General features: G+C 39.3%; 2 protein-coding genes across 15 annotated transcripts in view; one reads left to right on the top strand and one right to left on the bottom strand.

Annotated features, from left to right (window-relative positions):
- Positions 1-4594, bottom strand: part of LOC123513185 (zinc metalloproteinase nas-6-like) — a 6742-nt gene extending 2148 nt beyond the window's left edge. For both annotated transcript variants that reach the window (XM_045270162.1, XM_045270161.1), the window contains exons 1-7: positions 4527-4594; positions 3552-3706; positions 3382-3448; positions 2985-3106; positions 1856-1931; positions 1189-1306; positions 723-967 (exon numbers count right to left, since the gene is read on the bottom strand). In XM_045270162.1, coding sequence (XP_045126097.1) covers positions 723-967; positions 1189-1306; positions 1856-1931; positions 2985-3106; positions 3382-3448; positions 3552-3706; positions 4527-4533 — 790 coding nt within the window. In that variant the 5' untranslated portion in view covers positions 4534-4594. The remainder of the gene's footprint in view (positions 1-722; positions 968-1188; positions 1307-1855; positions 1932-2984; positions 3107-3381; positions 3449-3551; positions 3707-4526) is intronic.
- The window catches only part of LOC123513183 (RING finger and transmembrane domain-containing protein 2-like), a 58070-nt gene that overhangs the window by 26368 nt on the left and 6094 nt on the right, over positions 1-25608 (top strand). For 2 of the 13 annotated variants that reach the window (XM_045270143.1, XM_045270144.1), the window contains exons 1-7: positions 11972-12054; positions 19369-19554; positions 20492-20956; positions 22296-22426; positions 23399-23576; positions 23807-23960; positions 24418-24633. In XM_045270143.1, the coding sequence (XP_045126078.1) occupies positions 11987-12054; positions 19369-19554; positions 20492-20956; positions 22296-22426; positions 23399-23576; positions 23807-23960; positions 24418-24633 (1398 nt within the window). In that variant the 5' untranslated portion in view covers positions 11972-11986. The other 11 variants (XM_045270149.1, XM_045270151.1, XM_045270148.1 and 8 more) reach the window with 11 other exon arrangements.

Genomic DNA, 25608 nt, shown 5'->3' on the forward strand with positions numbered 1-25608 from the left:
TAATAGTTTCCTTAATACTTTCTTGACATTTGAAGTATATAAGTGTGTTGTCTTTTCTTGTTGTGTCATATGTATAAGCTCAACGATCGCGCTTTGGCTAACATGAACAGCTTATTAATGTGACAACAAAAGGAAAACAGGACACTGAGGCACAGAGAAAATATAATGAAGGATATTGTAAATCCAGAAGTCCCTGTCACCTTCAGCGATGTGTGTAATTCACTGTTTGATCTGCTGCAGTCTCTGACGAGACAGCCAGACGTTACCCTACGGAACGAGCTCAGAGCTCATTATTTCCGATCTTCGGATAGGCCTGAGACCAGGCACACACCACACACCGGGACAACAAGGTCACAACTCCTCGATTTACATCCCGTACCTACTCACTGCTAGGTGAACAGGGGCTACACGTGAAAGGAGACACACCCAAATATCTCCACCCGGCCGGGGAATCGAACCCCGGTCCTCTGGCTTGTGAAGCCAGCGCTCTAACCACTGAGCTATCGGGCCGTGTGTGTGTGTGTGTGTGTGTGTGTGTTGGGAGACAATCTTGTGTGGGCGTATAAAGAAAGTAAGAGGATTCAACATTCTCTCTCTCTCTCTCTCTCTCTCTCTCTCTCTCTCTCTCTCTCTCTCTCTCTCTCTCACACACACACACACACACACACACACACACACACACACACACACACACACACACACACACACACACACACACTTACCCAGGTCGTAGGGCACACCGTTGGTTTCAATCTTATCCCTGCCGTACTTCTCAAAATTGTATTCCATTTTGGGCGCTAAATTTTGAAACAGGATCTTGATGTGGGAGTCTCGGTCGTAGCGGGAGTGTTCGTGCCAGAGACCGAGGGCGTGCATCAGTTCATGTATGACAACGCCGTGGTACAGACAGTTCTTGTCCAGGGTCACTGCCTGTACACCGCCCTTCATCCCCACTGAGCTTGAACACCTGAAAAAGAATATTGGTGGTGATGGTGGTGGTGGTGGTGGTGGTAGTGGTGATAAATGAAGTGGAGCTAGTGGAAGGAAAGGAAAATTATAACAGTAATAAGTTATTTCATAATTTTTGTGCCGCCTACTTCTCCTCCTCCTCCTCCTCCTCCTCCTCCTCCTCCTCCTCCTCCTCCTCCTCCTCCTCCTCCTCCTCCTCCTCCTCCACTTGCCACTCACCCTGCACTCTTTATGATGTGAATATAGTTTTGATGGTTTGATCTGGGCACGAATGAGATGCAGGAGCTCTCCTGTAATGAGTTCATGGCTCTTTTTATAATTTTCCTCTCTGATGATTCTGCAGGAGAAACCAGTAGAGTAAGTGTTACTTCTGGTGGGGTCACGTAAGGTGGTTGTTGGCTCACGGTGGTAGAGATCAGGCTGAATCAAAGAAATTTTAATACCGTACTTTAGGGAGTAAACATTTGGTGAACACTGAAGGAAGCAGCAGAGTCGTTGAATCACCCCGTGAATCGGGAAAACTTAGAGAACAGAGCCACTAAATGAATAAGTTAATGAGAGCAGTTGTTATAAGTGAAAAGTCCAGAAAAAAAAAGGCAGGAAAGAGACTGGATAAATTATGCAAGGAAAGAGCGTAAACTGTAAACCCAAGTAAGAAAACAGCCGATTTGATATAAAGAAAGATGAAAAGTTAAAGAAACCCGTGGATGTCATGTAGGCAATATTACAGTAAACTAGAATTGATGGATGACGATGGAATGCATTGAAGTTAAAAAGAAAAAAAAATAACAGATGTTGAGGCAATATCAAAACCAGCTAGCTATATATAGGACTGGGGGATGAGAATGTAATGGAGAGAATTAAAGTGTATTTCATTTGTATTTACCGTATAATGAAGACACAACGTAGGGAACAACTCCACCAGGCCATTTCTTAGAGTGATCTTTGACCATATTACGACCCTGCAAAGAAAAGTATGATAAATTAAACTGTTTATCTCTGAACAATAAATGTAGGAAAGAATAATGGTAAGATGGAGGCCACGTGTGAAGGCTGCACTGGATGGATAGGAAATAAGTTACAAATTATAAAATTGAAAGAATGAGCCAAAAAAGTTCCGGGAAGCGTTTAGAGATACGCTGGAGAAGTGAAACAATGAAGGAAATGGACAAGAAAACATTTTGGGGCAAGTTACAGAGAAATGAGAGATTAGAGAAAATAGACAGGGGAATGTTTAGAGTAGAGCAAGGCACGAAATAAATATGGTACACTAGAATAACGTATTAAACACACACACACACACACACACACACACACACACACACACACACACACACACACACACACACACACACACACACACACACACACACACACACCGCGTAGTGTAGTGGTTAGCATGCGCGACTCACAGTCGTGAGGGTCCGGGTTCGAGTCCCGGAAAGCGGCGAGGTAAATGGGCAAGCCTCTTAAATGTGTAGCCCCTTGTTCACCTAGCAGTAAATAGGTACGGGATGTAACTCGAGGGGTTGTGGCCTCGCTTTTCCGGTGTGTGGAGTGTGTTGTGGTCTCAGTCCTACCCGAAGATCGGTCTATGAGCTCTGAGCTCGCTCCGTAATGGGGAAGACTGGCTGGGTGACCAGCAGACGACCGAGGTGAATTACACACACACACACACACACACACACACACACACACACACCGCGTAGTGGCGTAGTGTAGTGGCTAGCACGCTCGGCTCACAACCGAGATGGTCCGGGTTCGAATCCCGTAAAGTGACGAGGCAGATGGGCAAGCTTCTTAATGTTCACCTAGCAGTAAATAGGTACGGGATATAACTCGAGGGGTTGTGGCCTCGCTTTTCCGGTGTGTGTTGTGGACTCAGTCCTACCCGAAGATCGGTCTATGAGCTCTGAGCTCGCTCCGTAATGGGGAAGCCTGGATGAGTGACCAGCAGGTGAATTACACACACACACACACAAACACACGAGGCGCAGGAGAGGATGGGAACACACCTTTCTACCCCCTCCAAGAAGGTCAGTTAGTTCAGCCTCATTCTCCAGTATGATGTCGCCCTCGAAGCGCTGTGCAGAAAGAATGGGATCTTCCCCCGTGGGATTCTCCACTGGGTCATAGGCTGGAGGAAGGAATGGGGACGGGTTTAAGGAAGACAATTATAAACAACAAAGTTCCTAAAGAATCTCACCTTTTAAAAAGATGTGGGAGTTTTTTTTTACAAACGAGAGAGAGAGAGAGAGAGAGAGAGAGAGAGAGAGAGAGAGAGAGAGAGAGAGAGAGATTGCAAAGAAAATATACGAACCAAAAGAAATACACCTAGAGAGAGAAAGAAAGGAATACAGATAAGTGAGTAGATGCAAGAAGAAAGAAGAGAAGTGGGCAGAAGGGACTTACCGATCTGTGGGTCAAGCGGCGCGGAGTCGTTTGGATCAAAAGGTTTACCCACGACGTCATTGGCGAGCTGTGGAGAGACAGACAGGTGAATACACACACACACACACACACACACACACACACACACACACACACACACACACACACATACGAAAGACTTTAAGACTTACATCAGGAGGATCACCAAAGATCAAGCCCGTAGGGATGACAGGCCCAAGGCTATCCATGATGGTGTTAGGGTCGGAAGATCGCTTTACTGACAATGCGCCATCCACCCACGCCCATACCGCCGCCCACACCACCGCGACAAGTGTCCACACTTGACCTGGTGAAGAGAAATAATTAGATTTAAATGTCTCGATCAGAGTACCAAGTGAACTGTTACTCTTCCATTCAGTCTCTCTTCTGTGTGCTTGTGAATAAGTGATCCTGTGTTCAGGTCGACATGGTTCCCCAGGGAGTGTTACTGAGCGTGGTTCTGTACTATTTGCTGAAGTCTAAATAAATGAACGAGAGTTTAGAGTGGCAGCTTTACACGTGTCACCCTGCACACATTCTTCAACTTGAATTATTACATCATGATGTGTTGTGCTGACCAACTATGATTGGTGATGACACGTTACTGCATGAGTGTAACCCTACCGTCTTATTGATCAAATTTAAAACTACACTCTTAAAATATTTGGACTATTCTATTTCTCCTATTATTGATATTTTTCTTGATCACACTGGAAACTTGCATATTGTCATTGTATTGAGTTTAAGGAGGCGAGGCTGTCAAAGGATTGCATTCGACTAGCCATAAACGATTTTACCGAACAAATAAACTTCAGACTAAAAAAAGTTTGAACTTTTCGATCATTTTTAATGTTGACAGTGATACATTTTTAAATCATATCCTAGATTTGCACCGAACCGTTTTATTAAGCTTAAAGGGAATCATGGCTATAAAGAATGTAAGGCAACATTGAACCAGTTTTCAAACACTTGGTGACGTTGAATGATTACATCTGAAGCGAAGTCATAGCAGTCAGAAGATCAAAGGCATCACAGAGACACTTCCCAAACATTAAATGACACTTAATTGCTCCCGGGAATGTTAGAGAGGCAAGCATGTACGACCATCCACCACTTCATTGCCTTACCTTTCATGACCACGACGCACGGCGCCCCCCACGCACTGCCTAAGCCTGCGTAGGTGTAGCTGCTTGTGGTCCGGGTAGCAAGCCATGGGTGCCCTTATATACCTGAGGCCACAAGTATACATGGCGTCACCATGACAACCACCCAATGCGGAAGCCACCGGTACTTTCCTCTCAGTGGGGGGAAAAAATAGTAATCAAATAAATGCATGAAAATAGAAAAAAAAAAAAAGATAATTGTTGATAACAGTAAAAATGACAAAAGCAGAAACAAGAAAGAAATATAGTGATTGTAAAATTGAATTACTGGGTGTAGGAGAGAGCAAAAAGTTTTTTTTTTTTTTTTTACGGTAAGGCCTATGGCGCACTTGAAGAGTGTATGGGAAGCGCTGTTCAGCTTCCGTTCATTAGTGGCGCAGGCAATTTTATTTATAGTGGTACCCATATTAAGGCCCATATCACCACCCAAGCTCATCTTGAGTGTAACCACCTAGAACCTGGGTATCATGGTGATTTGTAGGTAGCTTTAAACCACTCGACAAATGGCAAAGTGTTTTAAGGCTGTACGTGGTGGGATTCGAACCTACGCGTGGACGTCTGCCCGATCCCACGCTCACCACCTTATCCACTATGCCACAGCCTCCCTTATGGAGGGAGCATAAGTACTGAGATACATCACTGTCAGAACTTAGGAGAAACGCTGTTTATAGCAATGAATATAGTTTCCTGTGCTTACGTGTAACCTGTCCATCACGGCGGAGCAGGTGCGTGGAGGGCGAGGCGGCAGGTGAGAAGGGCAAGGGAAAGAGGTGCTAATGACCCTCACTGGCTGCAGGTGCTTTCGTATCGATGTTGACGGCATTATTATTTAATACAAGGGACGTTGAACTTTGCGCCACCATCTGAGTAAGCCCCTTCCCTGCCCTCCCTCCTGCCCCATCCGTACCTCCCAAGGCATCCTCCTCTATTCCAAGAGCGCATCCTCCATCCCTTCCGCAAATCAAGCCGCGAGGTACGGATGAGCGTGTTTCAGTGCGGCACGAGGATCATTACACCAAAAAAGAACAGGCAGGAGAGAGAGAAATAAAGTAGCCGACATAATTACTTTAAAAGAAAGCATTACGGCTGGGTTTTTTTGTATATTATTGTTGTTGTTGTTATCATTATTATTATTATTATTTATTATTACTATTATCATTATTATTGTTAGCATTATCATTGTTAGCACTATCATTGTTATTGTTTTTGTGAACAAGAAAATTAAAGACTAAAATGAAAAATGTGAAAGCACATGATGGACGGCGCTGAGTGGAAAGATGGGGCGGAATACTTTGAAGGACGATTGAATGTAATGTATGAGCAGAGGAGGAGGATGGAGCAGTGACTGGTTCAGTTAGTGGAGAAAAGACTAAATGCATCAAGAAAGAAAGAGAGAGGAAATACGAGAAGTCGCGGCATAAAGACCGTGAAAGAGACTAACAAACTGTGCTGTTCGCTGAGCAGATATCATATATAATTAAGGACCCGGGAACTTCTAATAATCGACCACCCGCTGGGTTATGAATAATTACAAGGTGGTTTTTTTTTTCTCTCTCCCTCTCTCACTTTATGAAAAAGACAATATTCAGTGGAAATAAACAGTCATGTCACTTTAAGATACAAAAAAGCGAGACAGATCGAGCTTTTCTAGTAATATAAATAAATGGGATCAGTTTTGAACATAATACATCTTGAACATCCCTGCAGAGTCGCCAACATCACATTAGACACCACCACATCTACATAACATTAGCAGTAGCCGAGTGTCGCAGTAACAAGTGGCGATGTAGTGCTGCCGGCGTCCCTCATGACCGCCACACCCTTGGGGGAAAGAAGAGAAAGAACCTGATGAGAGTGTGGGTAGGAAAAAAGTGCAATGTGTACTTTACGTAAGGGAGGTGCGGGCGGTGAAGTGGTGTGGGGAGGCTACGGAAGATACAGTAGTGAGACCGTGCAGGGACACAGCCTCCGCCACCTTCGTCAGGCAGCTCCTCATGAACTCTCTCAATCGGTCACTCCCTCATCATGCATGACGATCCTCCTCCTCCTCCTCCTCCTCCTCCTCTCTCTCTCTCTCTCTCTCTCTCTCTCTCTCTCTCTCTCTCTCTTTTTTTTTTTTTTTTTTTTTTTTTTTTTTTTTTTTCTTTTCACGCTCGCGGATATGCAGGTGGAAAGGCTGTCTTTTATGTTAGCGTGTTATTGTTTATGTTGTTGTTGTGCTGTTATTATTTCTCTTGTCAATGTCGTTGTTGTCAGTCAGTCTTTTTCTTATTCTTGTTTTCAGTATCACCACCACCACTGCCTGTACTACCAAAACAAACAGTGGAACATATTGCACTATTCCTTCACTATAAGAATTGACTCCTTACCAATCCTGGCCATTTGATTTCTCAGCAGCAACGTCTGGTGAAGCCTTCAGTTCTCCTTCCATTGATTCAACCACCTCAAAGACAATGCCTTTCGCTTCCACCAGTTTAACCGTCCCGTACTGGTCAATGCCTTCTCTCTGCCAGTAATCAGAGGGTCACCACGTCGTCATCTTCTCCACCACTATCCTCACACACACACACACACACACACACACACACACACACACACACACACACACACACACACACACACACACACACACACACACACACAACACGGCCCGGTAGCTCAGTGGTTAGAGCGCTGGCTTCACAAGCCAGATGACCGGGGTTCGATTCCCCGGCCGGGTGGAGATATTTGGGTGTTTCACGTGTAGCCCCTGTTCACCTAGCAGTGAGTAGGTACGGGATGTAAATCGAGGAGTTGTGACCTTGTCCCGGTGTGTGGTGTGTGCCTGGTCTCAGACCTATCCCAAGATCGGAAATAATGAGCTCTGAGCTCGTTCCGTAGGGTAACGTCTGGCTGTCTCGTCAGAGACTGCAGCAGATTGAATTACACACACACACACACACACACACTATAAGTAGGTAAGTGTAGATATGGAGACGGGGCCACACGAGCGTAAAGCCCCAGCAGGCCTTTAAAACTACAACTAGGTAAAACTAAGTAAATAAACACACACACACACACACACACACACACACACACACACACACACACACACACACACACACACACGCAACAACACACACACACACACAACACCGACACACACACACACACACACACACACACACACACACACACACACACACACACACACACACACACACACACACACACACACACACACACACACACACACACACACACACACACACACACACACACACACACACACACACACACACAAACCCACACACCCTAGGGCTGGGAGCAAGTTATGAGTCTGGTGGACCATGCCTTGATAACGAAAGACAAAGCAATACACACACACACACACACACACACACACACACACACACACACACACACACACACACACACACACACACACACACAGCCACAGCCACCCATCCACCCACACACCCGGGAACCTGGGTCCACCCTGGAGGAGGGCCTCCCCTCTTGATGACGTCACATATTTACGTTATGTAAATCATTTTGAAAATGAAGATTTTAAAAAATGCAGTTGGACACGAATGATATAAAAATTCTGACTTGTTATTAATCGAAAAAATTACTAAAATGTAAAATTATTGCCGGGATAAGGAATAATAAGAATATTTAAAAAAACATATTAAATAAAATGTTAAAACTTTGACATGCCTAAAAACAATTTTAAAGCCCACCAATTTCATTCAATAGAATCGGTTACGTCTTCTAAAGATTATGACAATCATTTCGGTATATCAAAACCTGGCAACACGGCTGAGTTAGAAAAATAAATATATTAAAAGTGACTTTTTTTACAACATTAACAGGGGTACAAATTACTCTTAAGGCCCACATATTTAACTTATCTGGAGTCCTATACACTTTTCTCATTATGAACTCTTCTTTGAAAACACAAATAGTTCGCTAAAACCTCAAATAAAAAATTATTCACAGCGGAAGTAAGATTTTTTACGTATTTTCGCCCTCTCATTTGAATCATAAATATCCTCTAAATCACCGTACTTCACTTAATTCATGCATGAAAAACATGTAAAACACAGCTAACCATCATTAGAAATCCTTAGAAGGCACTTGTGACTCGAAATAATGAACCGAGACAAATATATGTATAATACTGGAAGTCGACGATCTTTGCCCGGTGAAGGATTTGGGCGGGATCCGATGATGACGTCACAGCATAGCGTCCTGGCCTGCTTCCTCTCACTGGACCTCCATAACACACAAATCACGGAATTGCGGATATATTTCTACAACGGACATGAAAGTTTAGGCCTATGGCTTCACTTTGTGACCAGTGTGGCCCGTAATGAGTGAGAAATGAAGCATATGATGACAGAGAGAGGCAGCGGGTCAGGGGATTGGTTTATGGACGTATTGAAGGTTTGAATTATTGGTATTTTTAAGTGCCTGCAGGCGTTAGTTCACCGATACATTGTCCTTGAGGTTAGCAAGGTTAGGTTATGACATGACAGCACAGTGAAATGATTTGCAGCAATATATTACTTACGTTAGCCAAAGACTGCTTGATAGCGGCTGTCCGTGGCATCAGCAGGAGGAACACAGCGATCAACCCACACCACACACCGCTGTTTGCTTTGGGTCAACGGTGCATAGATAATTAATCTCCGATTACTGAGAGGCTACACACACACTAATGTCTTCGTTAATATCAGTATTATCAGCATCTTCGTGTTCACCATTCTCAATGTCTCTTACCGCCAGCGCTGAGCTGCTCACACACAAACTGATGGCCACTTTGTTGGTGTTTGGTAACAATGGGCCGTACTTGTCAAGATCAATTTTGCCAGAATCAACACGAACACAATAATGTTTTCTTTTTTTTTTTTTTTTTTTTTGTATATATATACTTTCAAACGAAAGTGACATCTGTCATCCTTCTTTCAAGGCAGTTGTCATTGGCTACAGATGTTTCTGAGGTAGTCTGACCTGCCTGCCTGCCTGCCTGCCTTTGGGGTTACCGGGTGTTCCTACTGACAAATTATATTTATTTGGTTACTGGACAGTATTAGCAATAGGATCCCAGTGTGAATGGAGCGTGTATGAAGGTTTGAATGTGTATAATATTATAATGTTTATATCTTTGGGTAAAGCGAAACGCATAGAAATAGAAATCAAAATAAATAAATAAACAAATAAAAATCAATAAAAACTACATTATATTAAGGAAAATAAATATACAAATGTAAAAAAAAAAAAAAAAAGTAAGTCAAAATGAAAGAAATAAAAAAAAACGGCCAAGTACCCATGCCAGGGTGATGGCGCAGAGAAAAAGAAAAAGAAAGCAAGAAAAGGATCAGCAAGGAGTCAGATGCTGGCGTGTATACATATTTATAAACAACTCTAATGTATTAACACCATCTAAGACGGGGGGAGAGGGAAGCATGATGGTCATATATTTGTAAGTAAATTTTATTTTGCAAGTGTCGCTCATGAATACACAAAAGAACACCAAGAAAGAACAAACAGTAGCCTATTTAATTATCTTGACAAGACTGATACGCTTACACCGTTTAAAGTAATAAGTGCAAGACAGTAAAAACGAAGGATGCGCTCTCTCTCTCTCTCTCTCTCTCTCTCTCTCTCTCTCTCTCTCTCTCTCTCTCTCTCTCTCTCTCTCTCTCTCTCTCTCTCTCTCTCTCTCTCTCTCTCTCTCTCTCTCTCTCTCTATGTGTTCCTTGTGACTCATCAGTACAGGTTACCATGGGTGTGTCGGCAGGTGTTTTCAAGCCAGTAATGGTAGGTGCGCATGTACTCTGGCTTCGTAGGGGAGGCAGGTGCATGGCTGGGGGACACGACCATAACCTTACTGGTAGACTGTAAAGATAAGAGCGTGTTCGTGTTGGTTAATTGATATGTAATTGTAAGTGGCGCATCAACACACACACACACACACACACACACACAGAGAGAGAGAGAGAGAGAGAGAGAGAGAGAGAGAGAGAATATAAAAGGTTGTTCACATCCCTTACACAACACCACCATGAACTATCAATCCAATAATTCCATATATAGTCAGTCTGAGCAGGAAGTATTGTTACCAATTACACCACCTCATGCAATGCTCGGTTATATAGTTCATTGTGACTCACGATACGGAAAAAACTTCAAGTAGAAAAGTCTTGATCAGTTTATTCTTTTATTAATTTTGAGTTCATCCAAAAAAAAAAAAAAGCTAATCTGGGTATGTCTAGAACACGATAACATTTTCCCAGTCCACTTTTACTTTCTTTGGTGTTAAGGCTATTGGAATGTAGGCTAATTCAATTAAGAATTTCCCGGTCATGTTCACCTTTCATGCACATGATAAGATTATTAAATTTGATAAGACTTTCCTGGTCTTGTTTGTCTTCCGTCGGTGCTTTAAATGATTGAAGTAGAATAAATCAGACCTTTACGATTCTTTACTTTTACCTTTCACCGTCGTTATCTCTGCTCTTCACTCCGCCACTCTTAGTAAGGAAGCAGCATCCAGTAGTGATAAGGACATCAGTCAGGCGTGGGCGGCTGTGACTGTGCATATCGTGGTTGTTGGCATTCGTCACCGTCTATACTTGAGTCTGTTCTGTCCCGTCACCGTCACAACCAAGGAACGTATAATCCTTGGTCACTTCTGGACGTCTGATCATCACGCTTAACCATACCAACAAAAGAGGTAAAACTGCTCAACATCACATTGCTGTGATGTGTATTTCTTTCAAGTGAGAAGGCAGCGAACTGACGAATCCTTTTCGAGACATGTATGGGAAAACTGTCACGAGAAATTGAAGCATGCTAGCCCAATAGACAAAACAATGTCAGTCAGATGTTGCTGTGGATTAATTAGTGTTCACATAAGTTATAAGTTATCGAATATATGAAAAGGTTATTTCATGTGATCGACAAACAAATTTCATACATAGCATGCATCCTCACAATATATATATATATATATATATATATATATATATATATATATATATATATATATATATATATATATATATATATATATATATAATCTTTTATCAGTCACTTAATTACTTCTATTCTCTTGAATTTACCAGTTTCCTTTTTTTTTTTTTTTTTGTCTCTATTCAACTTATATAGTTCATTTGTCTTATCCGATACTGATTACATGATCGTCCAGCCCTCTTCACAGTAGGTACAGAGAAGCACAGCAAGGAGTATAATTATATCAGCCTGTTATTTTCCTGAATAACTCATCTATTTAGCAGGAAGTTTAATGTGTTACAAATCACTCTAAATTTCTTATCTGCTGAATATGTACATGAAATGCATGGAAAAAAAGAAAACAAAACATTTGTCACTTTTAGCTCAATGGATTATTAGGCAACAGTGATTAACCGCTCTAAATTATGTATGGCGCAGTACATGGTGCGCACGTCCGTCATGCGCACATCACATTAGAGGAAAGAGTAGTGAGGTAGTTCAGTGGTTTAGGTGTAGGCTAGGTTAATCTAACGCATGGATCAGTCTAGGAAGTGGAATACGCCGAAGCTATTCAAACTAGTGCAACGTATATATACATCTTAACATGTGTATTAGAAGTTGCAATAGAAAAAAAAAAAATATCCAGTCGCTCCGCCCAACGCCTTATCTCTGTCTTGACTCATAATGGTTGAACCCTGACTTAGACTTAAGTTTTACGTCAGTTCCCATACACTTATCGCTCCTGGCTATCCGTCTTCTCTATTGAGTGTACAGCGTGATTCCATATTACTTTTCAGTCGATTTTTGTGTTTGTTCCATTGACGGTACAACTTCATTTCCTTGTGCACTCATTATTCTTGCTTTCGTCTACTCCATTGACTATATGGTGTGCCCTGGTTACACGTGTGTTCCATAAAATATGCAGCGTGCACATGATACAGTGAAAGAGCAACTCGTGAGCGTGACGTGACTAAACTCGTACGTATGTCAGTCTCCCGCCATCCTTTAAAGGGACTGTTGCTCTGTGATAGTAATGTGAATGTGCACTTATTATTTTGCATTTCAACTGTAAAAAAACATCTTCATAGCACACTAAGTATTTAATGGTGATTGCACGTATGTTTCCTGTGTTTGGTCATTATGTAAAATTTTCCTCATCCTCGAATGGTTATTGTTTACCTGAGTGGGCGAGGAGGAAGGTGTGTGCTCTCTCATTTCCCCTGTGTTCCTCCGTCTACACGTCACCATGTAGTGTTATGGTGATTAGCGCCTCACGCCTGTATACCTGAGCTACCTGTAGGGTGAGGTGATGCTGCCCAAGTTCCCAAATAGTTATGCTTTGTGTTCTTGTCAAACTAATGTTGGCTAGCGTGACGTTGTTGTTGCCAGACCTTGAGATTACCTGGTTTCTTCACGTCGTGACGGACATTGCCACTTGTTCACTGTACTCACTGCTACCTGCCACCTAACACGTTCTTAAATAGACATCCCCTAGTACATCTGCCACTATGATTTCTTGCTAGGAAAAGTATGATGTGCCGGACGATCATTAGGCATATGTAGTTTGACATTTTTATGTCTGTGAAAGTGGATGAAGTAGACTCACCTGGATGGCTATCCCTTGTTGCTATGGTTTTGGGAAACGTCAAGTACTACTGTGTGGAAGAAAATTAGATAAAGGAGATGGCCCAATTCTGCGGGTACACAAGTCTTATGATAGTAGTAGTCACTGGAGCAGACATATATTAGGAAAGAAAAACAAATTAGGATACACAACTCGGTATTTTTTTCCTAATATACATCTGCTTTCATAATTTCTTACCAAATTAAGATATTATGAAAGAAGAAATTACTGTAGCAGATGTATATTAGGAAAAAAAGACTGAATTGTGTACCTAAGTAGATAAATTTGGTCACTAGTTGTGTTAATCTTTAGGAACTAGGACTCGGATTTTCTAGGGGATACCAGATGTGAGTGATTATAAGGTCTGTGTTCTTAGGTACTTCTAAGGAACTAAGAAAACAAGGATCAATTTGTAGTTTTACCCAACCATGGAATCTGGGATGTAACTTGTGTTTCTGGTGAGAGATGTAGTGAATTGATCGCTGGTATATGTGTAATTTTCTTTGCAAATGAATATTTTTTGAGCTATAACTGTTTCTTCAACTCCAGCTTATGCCTACTTCATTCCCAACAATCTCGGGGGACCTATAAGAAATCAAGATTTTTAGGTGGAGGAGCATTAAATCCAGTAATGTGTGTTGCAAGAGGTCAGAAATCAACAATCTCATAAAAAATTCAGAAAATATATTTGATGGTGGATAGAGTCCATAGAGATGATAAAATTTATCCGTAAAAGTGTTTTTGCTATTGATAAGGTAGAAATCATATTAATCTGTCAATGGAACCATGAAACTACCCTTGAAAACTGTGTTATTAAAACAAGAGTCTTTTAGAAATACAACTTATGTGGCCACTATTTTTCAAAGTCCACAGTTATGAGGAACTGTGTTTGTAAGAGTGTTTTTGCTTTTGATAAGGTAGATATCAATGTAATCTGTCAATAGAACCACCAAACCTCCCTTAAAAACCACAGTGACTGAAACAAGAGTCTTTTTAAAAACATAGGTTATGTTGCCACAATTTTCAAAGTCCACAGATATGAGGAGCTTGGTTCGTATGAGTGTTTTTGCTATGTATAAAGTAGAAATCATATTAATCTGTCAATAGAATGATCAAACTACCCTTAAAAACCTGTGTAACTGAAGCAATAATCTTTTAAAAATATAGGTTATATGGCCACTATTTTTCAAAGTCCACAGAGATGACAAACCTTTATTGTCAGAGTTTTTATGCTATTGATAAAGTAGATATCATATCAATCTGTCAATAGAACCATCAAAATTAATTACACTTAAAAACCCATGTAACTGAAACAAGAGTCTTTGGAAGCTATGTTATGTGACCAGTATTTTTCAAAGTCCACAAAGATGATAAAATTTATCCATGGTAGTGTTTTTGCTATTGATAAGGTAGAGATCATGTTAATCTGTCAATAGAACCATCAAATTACCTTTAAAAAGCCATGTAATGGAAACAAGAGTCTTTTGAAAATATGTTATATGGCCACTATTTTTCAAAGTCCACAGAGGTGACAAACCATTTTTGTAAGAGTTTTTATGCTATTGATTAAGTAGATATCATATTAATTTGTCAATAGAATCATCAAACTGGGGTTAAAAACCAGTGTGACTAAAAAATTAAGTCTTTTGAAAATGTATGTTATTTGGCCACTATTTTTCAAAGTCCACAGAGGTGATAAAATTTATCCATAATAGTGTTTTTGCTTTTGGTAAGGTAGAAATCATGTTAAACTGTCAATATAACCATCAAACTACCCTTAAAAATCAGTGTGACTGAAACGGGAATCTTGAAATTGTATTTTATGTGGCCACTAGTTTTCAAAGTCCACACAGATAATAAAATTTATCTGTGAGTGTTTTTGGTATTGATAAGGTAGAAATCATGTTAATCTGTCAATGGAGCAATGAAACTACCCTTAAAAAAACATGATTCTGAAAGAAGAGTCTCTTAGAAATACAACTTATGTGGCCACTGTTTTTGAAAGTCCACAGTTATGAGGAACTTTGCTCATAAGAGTGTTTTTGCTTTTACTGAGGTAGATATTGATATAATCTGTCAATAGAACCATCATACCTTCCTTAAAAACATGTGTGACTAAAACGAGAGTCCTTTTAAAATATAGGTTATGTTGCCACAATTTTCAGTCCACAGATATGAGGAGCTTGGTTCGTATAAGAGTTTTGCTATATATAGTCTATTTCTGGTTGAACCACACTGTTTCTATGTGGGCATTATCGCATTCCATTTTTCTTCTCATTTTTCTCTTAAGGAATTTTTTTGAAGCCTCTCATGAGTATTTCAAGATTTTGAATGTTGTTATAGTTTTCTGATTCCCTTAGAACATTCTTATGGTTGCTTTGTTATTGTTGAGCAGCACTGCCAATGATTCGCTACATTTTTGTCTGTATCCACTTAATTTAGTTTAGAGGAAACCCAAAAGGTTAACCAAACCTAACATTATAAATTAGCAGAGGAGACTATGCTCCCTTGGACAGCCTCCAGGGGTTACTTAACAATCCCTAACATTAAAACCTAGCCACCAGGGGGCATGCTTCCCCCCCACCATGAACACCCTCCCCCAACAGTTACTAACACAACCCAATATCCTAACACTAGTAATGTTTTCTTTGGACAATTTATAATTTCTCCCTCTGCAACGGATCCAAATTCAGGTGTAGCGAATCCTTGGCAACACTGCTCAACACTAACAAAGCAACACTGACCACCGCTGCAGTAAGCTGCCACCTCCACCATCAAAGTATTTTCAGATATTATCTATGTGATTTGTTGATTTCTGACCTCTTTTGCAACTTGCATTGCTCAATTTAATGGTTCCCACCCAAAAAAAAAAATTTCCCACATATCCCATTGGGAATGAGAGGTAGGCATAAGTTGGAGTTGAAAAAAACAAAACTCAAAAAACATTCATTTGCGATGAAAGGATACCATCAATCAATTCACAACATTTCTCACCAGCAAAACATGAGTCACACACATCTGAGATTCCATGGTTAGATGAAACTGCAAATTGACCAAAACAAGTCTCACTTTGATATTTCTAGATAAATTTTCTGCACTTCCCTTACCCTCCCATCCCCCCAACAAGCTTGGTGGTCTGTGGTGAATCTGTGGTGGTTAATGTTTTTTATAAAGTTCTTGTAACTCATTACACAACTTCATGCTGTATTAGTATGCTCACTGTACTATACATTTATGAAGTTTTTTTTTTTTTTTCACTATTAGCTGTTATTGACATATTGATGCTTTTGAAAATCAACACCTTGTACCAGAAAAATTAAAAAATAACGATACCAGTAGTGCCTCTTATTGAGAAGTACCGTACAATAAAAAAAGTTGTCTATTTTATGTGGAGTGATTCAAGAATGCGAGTAGAATAGTGGTAGCATGCTGGAGTTACCTGTGTACTACCTACTGACTCCTTTCACTCCTGCACTAAGCAAACAAAATTTATAATATACCATTGTTATGCCATTGATGTAGCAGGAAGGAAAGTTAGTTTTTTTCTCCATCACTAATGAACCATTGTGTAGAACAGTGGTTCTCAACCTAGGGGTCGCGACCCCTCGGGGGGTCGCGAGATGCTTTTGGGGGGTCGCAAGATGATGTTAAAAAAAAAAAATAGTATTATGGTCGACTTTTGTTTTAAGGCTGTCAAAATAATTCTGCTCATAAATTTCAAACAAATAATAAACTGCTGCTCTGCAGCTAGATGAGTCGACAGACATATCAAATTCTGCACAACTACTGGTATTCATCAGATACACTTTTGCTGGAAAACTTCAAGAAGACATGCTTTTTTGCACTGTACTGGACGGAACCTGCACAGGTAGTGACATATTCACAAAGCTGGACACCAAAATACGAGAGGAGGGCTTGTGTTGGGACCAGTGTGTTGGTGTGTGCACAGACGGTGCCGGGCAATGTTGGGTAAAAGGAAAGGACTTAAGGCAAGAGTTTTACAAGTGGCACCTCACATAAATTTTACACATTGTATTATTCACAGGAAGCTCTTGCGAGCAAAGCACTCAATCCAGAGTTAAGTAGTGTTCTTCAGACTGCGATTAAAATAGTAAACTACATCAAAACACGTCCCATAAACGCCAGGCTGTTCTCCACACTCTGCAATGAGATGGGCTCGGAGCATGAAGCACTGTTGTTCCACACAGAAGTCAGGTGGCTGTCCCGGGCAAAGTTCTCAACCGCTTGTACGAGCTGCGAGATGAGGTGCGCCTGTTCCTGATTGAGTCTGAGTCCCAACTTGCTGACCATCTGACTGACCCTGACTGGTTAGCAAATCTAGCATATTTGTCTTGTATATTCGAAAGACTTAATCTGCTGAATTTATCACTACAAGGCCCAAACACAAACATCTTGGTTCTTTCTGACAAAATTGATGCATTCACAAGGAAACTGGAACGATGGGCTGTGCGAGTTGATGGGGCAGTGTTGAAATGTTTCCTGAGCTTGAGGAATTTATGGAGGAGAATGAACTAAGTGTCGATAACGTGAAGGTAATGATCACGACTCACCTCCGAGGTCTTGTGGCCCACTTCAAGAAGTACTTCCCAAAGGAGACAGCCCCACAACGATATGACTGGATACGACAACCATTCACTGCTACAGGGGATCACTTATCATCCGACATGGAGGATGAACTGCTGGAGCTGTCCAGTGATCGCACCTTACAGACATCGTTTGGCTCAACCACACTGGATGAGTTCTGGATTTCAGTTGCAAATGAATATCCAGTATTATCCAAGGCTGCAATGGATGTACTAATTCCTTTTGGATCAACCTATTTATGTGAAAAGACTTTTTCGGCACTGACATATATTAAAAACAAATACCGATCACGACTCTGGGTGGAGGATGATCTCCGAGTTGCCATCTCTGGCATCAAACCCAGGATGGAGTTACTGTGTTCAAAAAAGCAGGCCCAAGTATCTCACTAACTGGGGTTAGTTATCATGATAAACTTAGGCCTGTGTAAATACTATTTTTCACTGTGGAATATGGATATTATTAGCTAATCACTACTAGTGGAGCCCCATAGTAGGGCCTAAATATTGACCATTGTCTTTAAACTTTCATGAATATTGTACTTTAATTGTAACACCACGTTAGTAATTATTTCGCAAGAAATTCATACAATTCTTTCAAATCCAGAAAATAATTATCTCAGACAGAATGTCTTAAATATTTCCAATATATTAATTTCCAAACCAAAGAGGTATGAAATATCTCTGAGTCTACCAGATTTTTGTGTGGGTGTATTGTCTCATATGAGAATTATACATCATCAGCTGATTTTAGGTTTCAGCAGATTTGTAATATCAGCAGATTAAGGAAATACTGTAATTATTTTGTAATTATTTTAAGGCTGAATATTTAAATTTTGGTATAAAGTTATCAGTAATTTTATTTGATTGTGGTTTACAAACACAGACATAATTCATACTAACTGCAGTAGCTTTTTCAACAAAAGTATTATTATAATTTCATACTTATTTTTGTCTCTTGAAGCAGTTAGTAAAGTTGTTAGTGGCTGTACGAATTTAACATTAATTCTATAAAATATACCGTATTGCTTTGCATATTTTGTCTCAAAAGATTGTATTTTTCTTATTCATATATATATGTAATATAGAAAAATTAAACATGCAATTTCATAATCTTATTCTTTTATAGTGATTCTATAGTAACATTTCATGATGTCTAGCTGTAGCTCGCATATTCCAAAACCTTATTCTCATTTCAGTTAATGTAAAACCAAAAAAGTAATAAATGTGTATTCTAAATATTTTTTTTATCTTATTTGTTGCTATTATGTTGTTATGATCCGGGGCATAGGCATGTACTGTGTGTGTGTGTGTGTGTGTGTGTGTGTGTGTGTGTGTGTGTGTGTCAGAAGCACTTCGGGGGAAGGCGGGGGTCACGAGTCTCTACCAATATTGTCTGGGGGGTCGCGGGCCAAAAAGGTTGAGAACCACTGGTGTAGAAGACTATTGTATATCTAGAACTATTTAGGTCTTGTCAAACAACAACAACTAATTACTTCATTTTTAGGAGTTAGTATATTAACTATAAATATTGTTTGGTATGTACTCTAATAGTTTTTTTCTCCTCTCTTTCCCCTCTCAGAGTGGACATGGCAGGCCACGGGAGACCCATTGTTGCCACTGAGGAGGTTACCCGATCCAGGAGAATAGCACTCCCTCTTTCCCTCACAAGTCGCCTGCAGACCAACACATGGCGGCAAGTGTTCACCTCTTTGAGACCCCTCGTTGCCCAGACTCGCCAGAGAACCCTCAATACTTATGCTCGCAGGTAAGTGTGGCAGTCTGTAGTTTATTCTACATACTGTACCAGTTTTTCCTTTACAAACTGTGTTAGGGTACGAATTGTATATAGTTATTTTTTTTTCCTTGTTTCTACACACAGCCGTGAGAAGCGAGGCTGATCTTAGCGAGGAGCACATCCTTTCATTTTCATATGCAAGTACTTCTTATGCTAAGTCAGTATACGTTCCCACAGGCTCAGTGTGAGAACCTCTGGTTGCTGGATTATATATATGTAATTATAACAGCATAGACATATATTTAGTACTATCATATATTTTATTTCTTTCATTTATGATTAAGTAATACTTTAACTATTGTAACCAATGCATTTGTAACTGTTCTTTAATATAAGAGTCGGTCACCGGTGTCAGTGAATTTTTGCTGACAAGAGATTGACAAGACGGTGCTACGTTAGTTGGAGTCTGACGAACACACAAGCTGGCCGTTGTGGCCCCCCCGGGCGTTTGCCAGAGAGCTGTGGACTGTGTGTGTGTGTACAAGGCTATCCTTGTGCAGTGTAAATAACTGTATTGTTAATATAAGGAAAACCCAAGCTGTGTTTTCGTTAACTCCCCTTAGAAGACAGTGTGAGAGAGTTCCTGAACTAACGACACTGCTACTCTTGTGCCCTCTTCGTGGTAACATAACATTGACCACAACAACTGTATCATAGCTTTTTTCTTGTGTTATGATAGATAATTTCTCAACTTTGTGTCAAGACAAACGTATGTGTATTTTTTGTCTTCAGCTTTGTGACAAGACAAATGTGTGTGTAATTTTTCTGTTCACTAATATTTCAGAAAGGAATGAACCAAGTATACTTAGCTTTTGGTCTCAAGCCAGATACATTGTCATGACTTGTACACATGTGACTTGCTTTGATAAAGTACTGTAGTTTAAGTACGGTAAATCATTCATTCCAGGCTTCACCATCGACAACTCAATCATCAGTCAAGGAGAGGGAGGTCAGATGATCAGTCCTTCCAGAACCAAAGAGAGGACTCTGTAGTCTGGTCAGGATGGCCTTCTTTGTTCAGCTCCCCCCCACCACACCAGCACACTGGTACACGGACCAGTGCAGGAGGGGAAGCACAGAGTGCCAGTAGCCAGAATGTTGTAATAGACATTGAGAGTGGTGATAGTCCTGTGAGGAATGCATCCAGTAATACTGTGGATGACACTTCACTCAGTGAACAGTTCACAAATACTCTGGATGCTGAGAATACTAGTGGCCCTGGAGGACGGAGAGCTAGAGAACCTCCTGACCACACCACTGCTCCTTCGGAAATTGAACCTTTGCTACCTGCTGGAACATCAAGTGTTGCAGCAGATGTAGATGAAAATGGTAATCCTGATGCTGTTAATGAAGAAGATAATGCTAGGAACAGGTGAGAAATTTCATCAATATGTTTAATTTTACTTTGATATGAATGAGGTTATTGAGTGTACGAGTAGTTGTCATCATTATTATAAAAGCCTTAGTGTATTAGCAGTAAATGTCAACAATATAGAATTGTCTGTGATTCTAAAATTGTAAAAAAGGAGACACTGAAAATGTGTAGGGAGGATAAAGGGTATTAGGTTGCTTAACAGTCAGAGGTAAGCAATGCTGGGTCCACACAGAGGAAATTGCATGGTGGATGACTTAATGTTGGCACATCTTACAAGGTAGACTGGGTGAATTCAACTCAATGTGTACTGTCAAGCTCACATGTACATTTTATTTATTATTATTATTATTTTTTTTTTTTATTTTAAGTGCAACAATGTTTTTTTTAGATAAAGGAGTCATGATACTAATGCAGGATGAATGCTCGATATAGAAATTGTATATTATCATTCACTATTAATTATCTTTTTTTTTTTTTTTTTTTTTTTTCTCTCTAGGAAAGTGTAGGTTGTCTGTTACTTCTACCAGTAAATGGAAAAAAGAGCTTAATGATGACAGACTATGTAGTGATTCCTAATAGCAAATATATTAATAATGCCATGATCATGTCATACTACTCACTCAATATTACTTGCACATTATTCAGCCAATAAAATCAATTAATAGTCTTATAATGATGGACTACATGTACATCCTCAACAGTTATTGTTGAATTAGTCTCTATTGAAGAGAGTAAAGTTTCCCAACTGATAGATTATTATTAACCTAATCATGACAGACTAGTTGATGAGTTAGTACAACTTCATAAAATTATCATTTAATTTCTCGCATATATTTGTCTCTTATTGAATTTCTTTCTGAAAAGTCTTGCTTATTAATCCAGTGTTATTCAGATTATTATTATGTCTTCTGTGGGATTACCTTCTATCTTTTGACATGCTAGATTTAACCGTATGTTAGTTGATTTAGCATCAAGGATAATGGGTCAGCATGCTGGGAACAATCTACCTATGGTGAGCCACTTTAGATGATGTGCATTCATTCTTGCCTATCATTCTCAAGGCAACCAACTACCCTCTACCCTCCCAGTAAATTGCGTTCAGTTTTGCTGTACCACTAGGGATTAAAATGTTGACATTTGAGGTGGAAGTTATTTAGCATTCATTTGTATGTACATTTATTATGTCTTGTCTATATGCATATGGATATCAGTTCAGATTAGATGTAAGAAGGAATAGTAGGTTGTAATGTGTTAGGAGTGATGGGTGGATTAAAACAAGTGGTACTAATGTGACTCAGTGTTTAGCAAGACCATGACTCTTCATTTTCTGCCTCAGGAGTGCCAGTGAATCACTGACCGAGCTACTCAGTCAGTTCCCGGAGGTTCGCAGTGGTTTGCTAGTTGCTTGGAATTACTGCATCTTCCTGTTTATACTTCTTGCCAAAGCAGTTTTTGATCATCTCACAGGTGAGATGTAATTATGTAATTATTTGTTATTATTTTATTATTGTTATTTTTATTGTTAATATTATTATTATTATTATTATTACAATATATATTTTTTTAGGGGTTTGTGTTCTTTGGAATCTGACTCTAACATATGTAATCAGAAGATCTTATAGATAATTTTGATTACATGTGTGGCAGTGAAAATGAGTGCAGAAGTTATGAATTATGTGTATTTTACCATTAGTTTCCATTGTCATTTGCAACAGCTTGAAATTTAATGATGCCTTTCCTTATCCCTTTACCCTCTTTAACACACCACTTAATGATAAACAAGAATCTCAGCCTTCCCATGCTTTCATGCATTATGTTACATATTATTATTTTCTAATTTTCTGATAATGAATATTTTCAGCAAAATTTTTCTTCATTTAGAAAAGAAAATGCTAAAAGTTGCTCATGTTTTAGTGAAACACATTGTAGGTCCTACACAGCATTTATTCAGCACTGGCATCATTGAAAAGGAAGATGTTAGCTCTGTCCTTTATATATATATATATATATATATATATATATATATATATATATATATATATATATATATATATATATATATATATATATATATATATATTGTGTGTGTGTGTGTGTGTGTTTTACCTAGTTGTAGTTTTACAGGGCCTGGGCTTTATTCACTTATCCAAATTTTCTTTAAAACTATGCACACTCGTTGCTGACACCACTTCCTCACTCAAACTGTTTTAAGTCTCAACACATCTTTGCGGGAAACTATATTTTTTAACATCTCTCAGACATCTTCCCTTCCTCAGTTTCTTACTATGCGATCTTGTGCTTCTAATGTCATATTCTTCTCTCAGGATTAGTTTCTCAATATCCACTTGATCCATTCCGTGTGTGTGTGTGTGTGTGTGTGTGTGCATGCATGTAGTCACAAGTTGAGAAGAGTTAAGTCAGAATTAACCTCCTCTACAGGCCTGATGGTCATCTTAGCTCTAGTCGTGGGATTCTTGTGGAGCAATAATATTGTGAAGAAGGCAGTGTCTCAGCAGGGAAGGCGGCCTATCAAGCCTCTCTTGGCCCTACTGGTTAACTTACCTGCTGGAGTCTTCCTCTTGTATTATTCCTACAGGAGTGAAAAGTTGTTTTACAGGTAAATGCTGATATATATATATATATATATATATATATATATATATATATATATATATATATATATATATATATATATATATATATATATATATATATATATATATATATATATATATATATATATATATATACTCTATTTTACCAGATATAACTGCAATAAATCTTGATCTTTGTGTTGATTTCAGAAAGATGATCTCAAATGTTAATATATGCTGTTTCCTTTACCAGTGCTCTCCTCATCCCTCCTGAACATGAGGGGTTTGGAGTGCTGGATCTCATGTGGATAGTGATTGTGTCAGACTATGTGTTGAAATTGGCTACTGTGCTGCTGAAGACAGTCATTGCCCTCATGCCCCACTCCTTCATGCACTACCAGAATAGGGTGAGGCATTTACTGATGCTTTTCAACTTAAAGCCTGTCTCATGCCAACTGTACTTAACTTACTTTCTTTGATTGGGATAATTTAATTGTTAATAATGGTAAAGCCAAAACGTAAACAGATTCCTCATTCATTTGTTGAATCTACATTGTTTCTTTTTTTTCCATATGCTGGACTTATTTCTGTATTTTCTTTCATATATAGTTGAGTGAACTTGAGCTTGGAAATCCTAGTCGTAGATACAGTAAGGGGCTTCAGTGGCATCCTTGGATTCTCCTTAAGTAACATCTTATATTGCAAGGCTTCCTGCTCATGACTATTGTCAATTCTGATATACTAGTATTGAAGTTATGTAGTCCATGCTATATCAGTTATAGAAAATAATTCAGAACTGCAATAAATTAGTTAAGGAGTAAGTAATTAATATTGCTTTTCTTTAGCCAGTAATTTCTTTTTAAGGGCAAATACTTCCTAGTGGTCGAGATGGGCTCCCAGCTATACCGATGTCTGGCTCCCATCCAACCCTGGCTCTCCTACCTTCTGGATGGGTACACTGGCCCCCCTAAAGTCTTAGGAGTGTTCTTCTCTGCTGCATACATGGTCTGCAAGGGACCTGACATTGTAACAAAGATGAAGTGCTTCCAAGGAGCTATCATCAAGTTCATCAACAGTGTGGTAAAAATTTGTTGATATTAATGGTTTTATTAGAGTGGAGGCATTTTTTTCCATATGTAAAGGCAGTTATTTGAAAAAAAAAAGAATAGAGGTGGGCACCTATTTATTTTGTTACTCAGTTAATATAATTACTTTTTTGATACTCAATAATGAAGTTAGATTTAATTAGTAACAATCACAATTTTGATAGTCAATATTTGTTAGATTTTATTAGTAATTATTATAGTTCATTGTTTTCTGCCAATGTAGCACAGTAATGAGGAATATTTTGTTTATGAGCAACAGATTAGTGAGTAACTAAATTATACATTCTTAACCTCTTCACTCTGAACAATAGAAAATTGGCCTAGCACCATATCCAGGCTGGGAGGTGGTGGGGATTCTTGACTAAGAGAGTCTCTCTCTCTCTCTCTCTCTCTCTCTCTCTCTCTCTCTCTCTCTCTCTCTCTCTCTCTCAATTTAAATAAGAATAATAATAGGGATTTTTCATACTAGATATGTACATTATAAGGTTTAACCATGTATTTAAGAGAGAGAAAAAAAAACTAATTATAGTTTGGATGTTCTTGGCAATTTTCTGGAGATGACAAACAGAAAATGGCTGAAAGTATCGTATTTGAAAGCTCATAAGATGCACTCACTTTTGGCAGGCATTGAAAGAAAAAGATAAATGAACAGATTTAAGTTCTGAATGTGAAGTGAAGGATTTCACTTGATATTTGAAGACTGACATGCATTTAGATCATTATTAGATTCTGATATTTTGCATTTAAAAACTTTGGTCTTTGCTAGTAGGCTACACACACAAGTCGATGTAAACATATACCTGGCATATGGCATTGGCAGTGACTGTGAGTCAGAGACTACAGGACTGGTTTTTTTTTTTTTTTTTTTTTTTTTCCATGTATGCAAGGAAGGAATGTTAAAAAGATAGGCAGTTTTAACCCCTTCAACACGGTGACGCCTATGTGGGCG

The sequence above is a fragment of the Portunus trituberculatus genome, chromosome 35, assembly GCF_017591435.1.
Source record: "Portunus trituberculatus isolate SZX2019 chromosome 35, ASM1759143v1, whole genome shotgun sequence".
In the NCBI taxonomy this organism is placed as follows: domain Eukaryota; kingdom Metazoa; phylum Arthropoda; class Malacostraca; order Decapoda; family Portunidae; genus Portunus; species Portunus trituberculatus.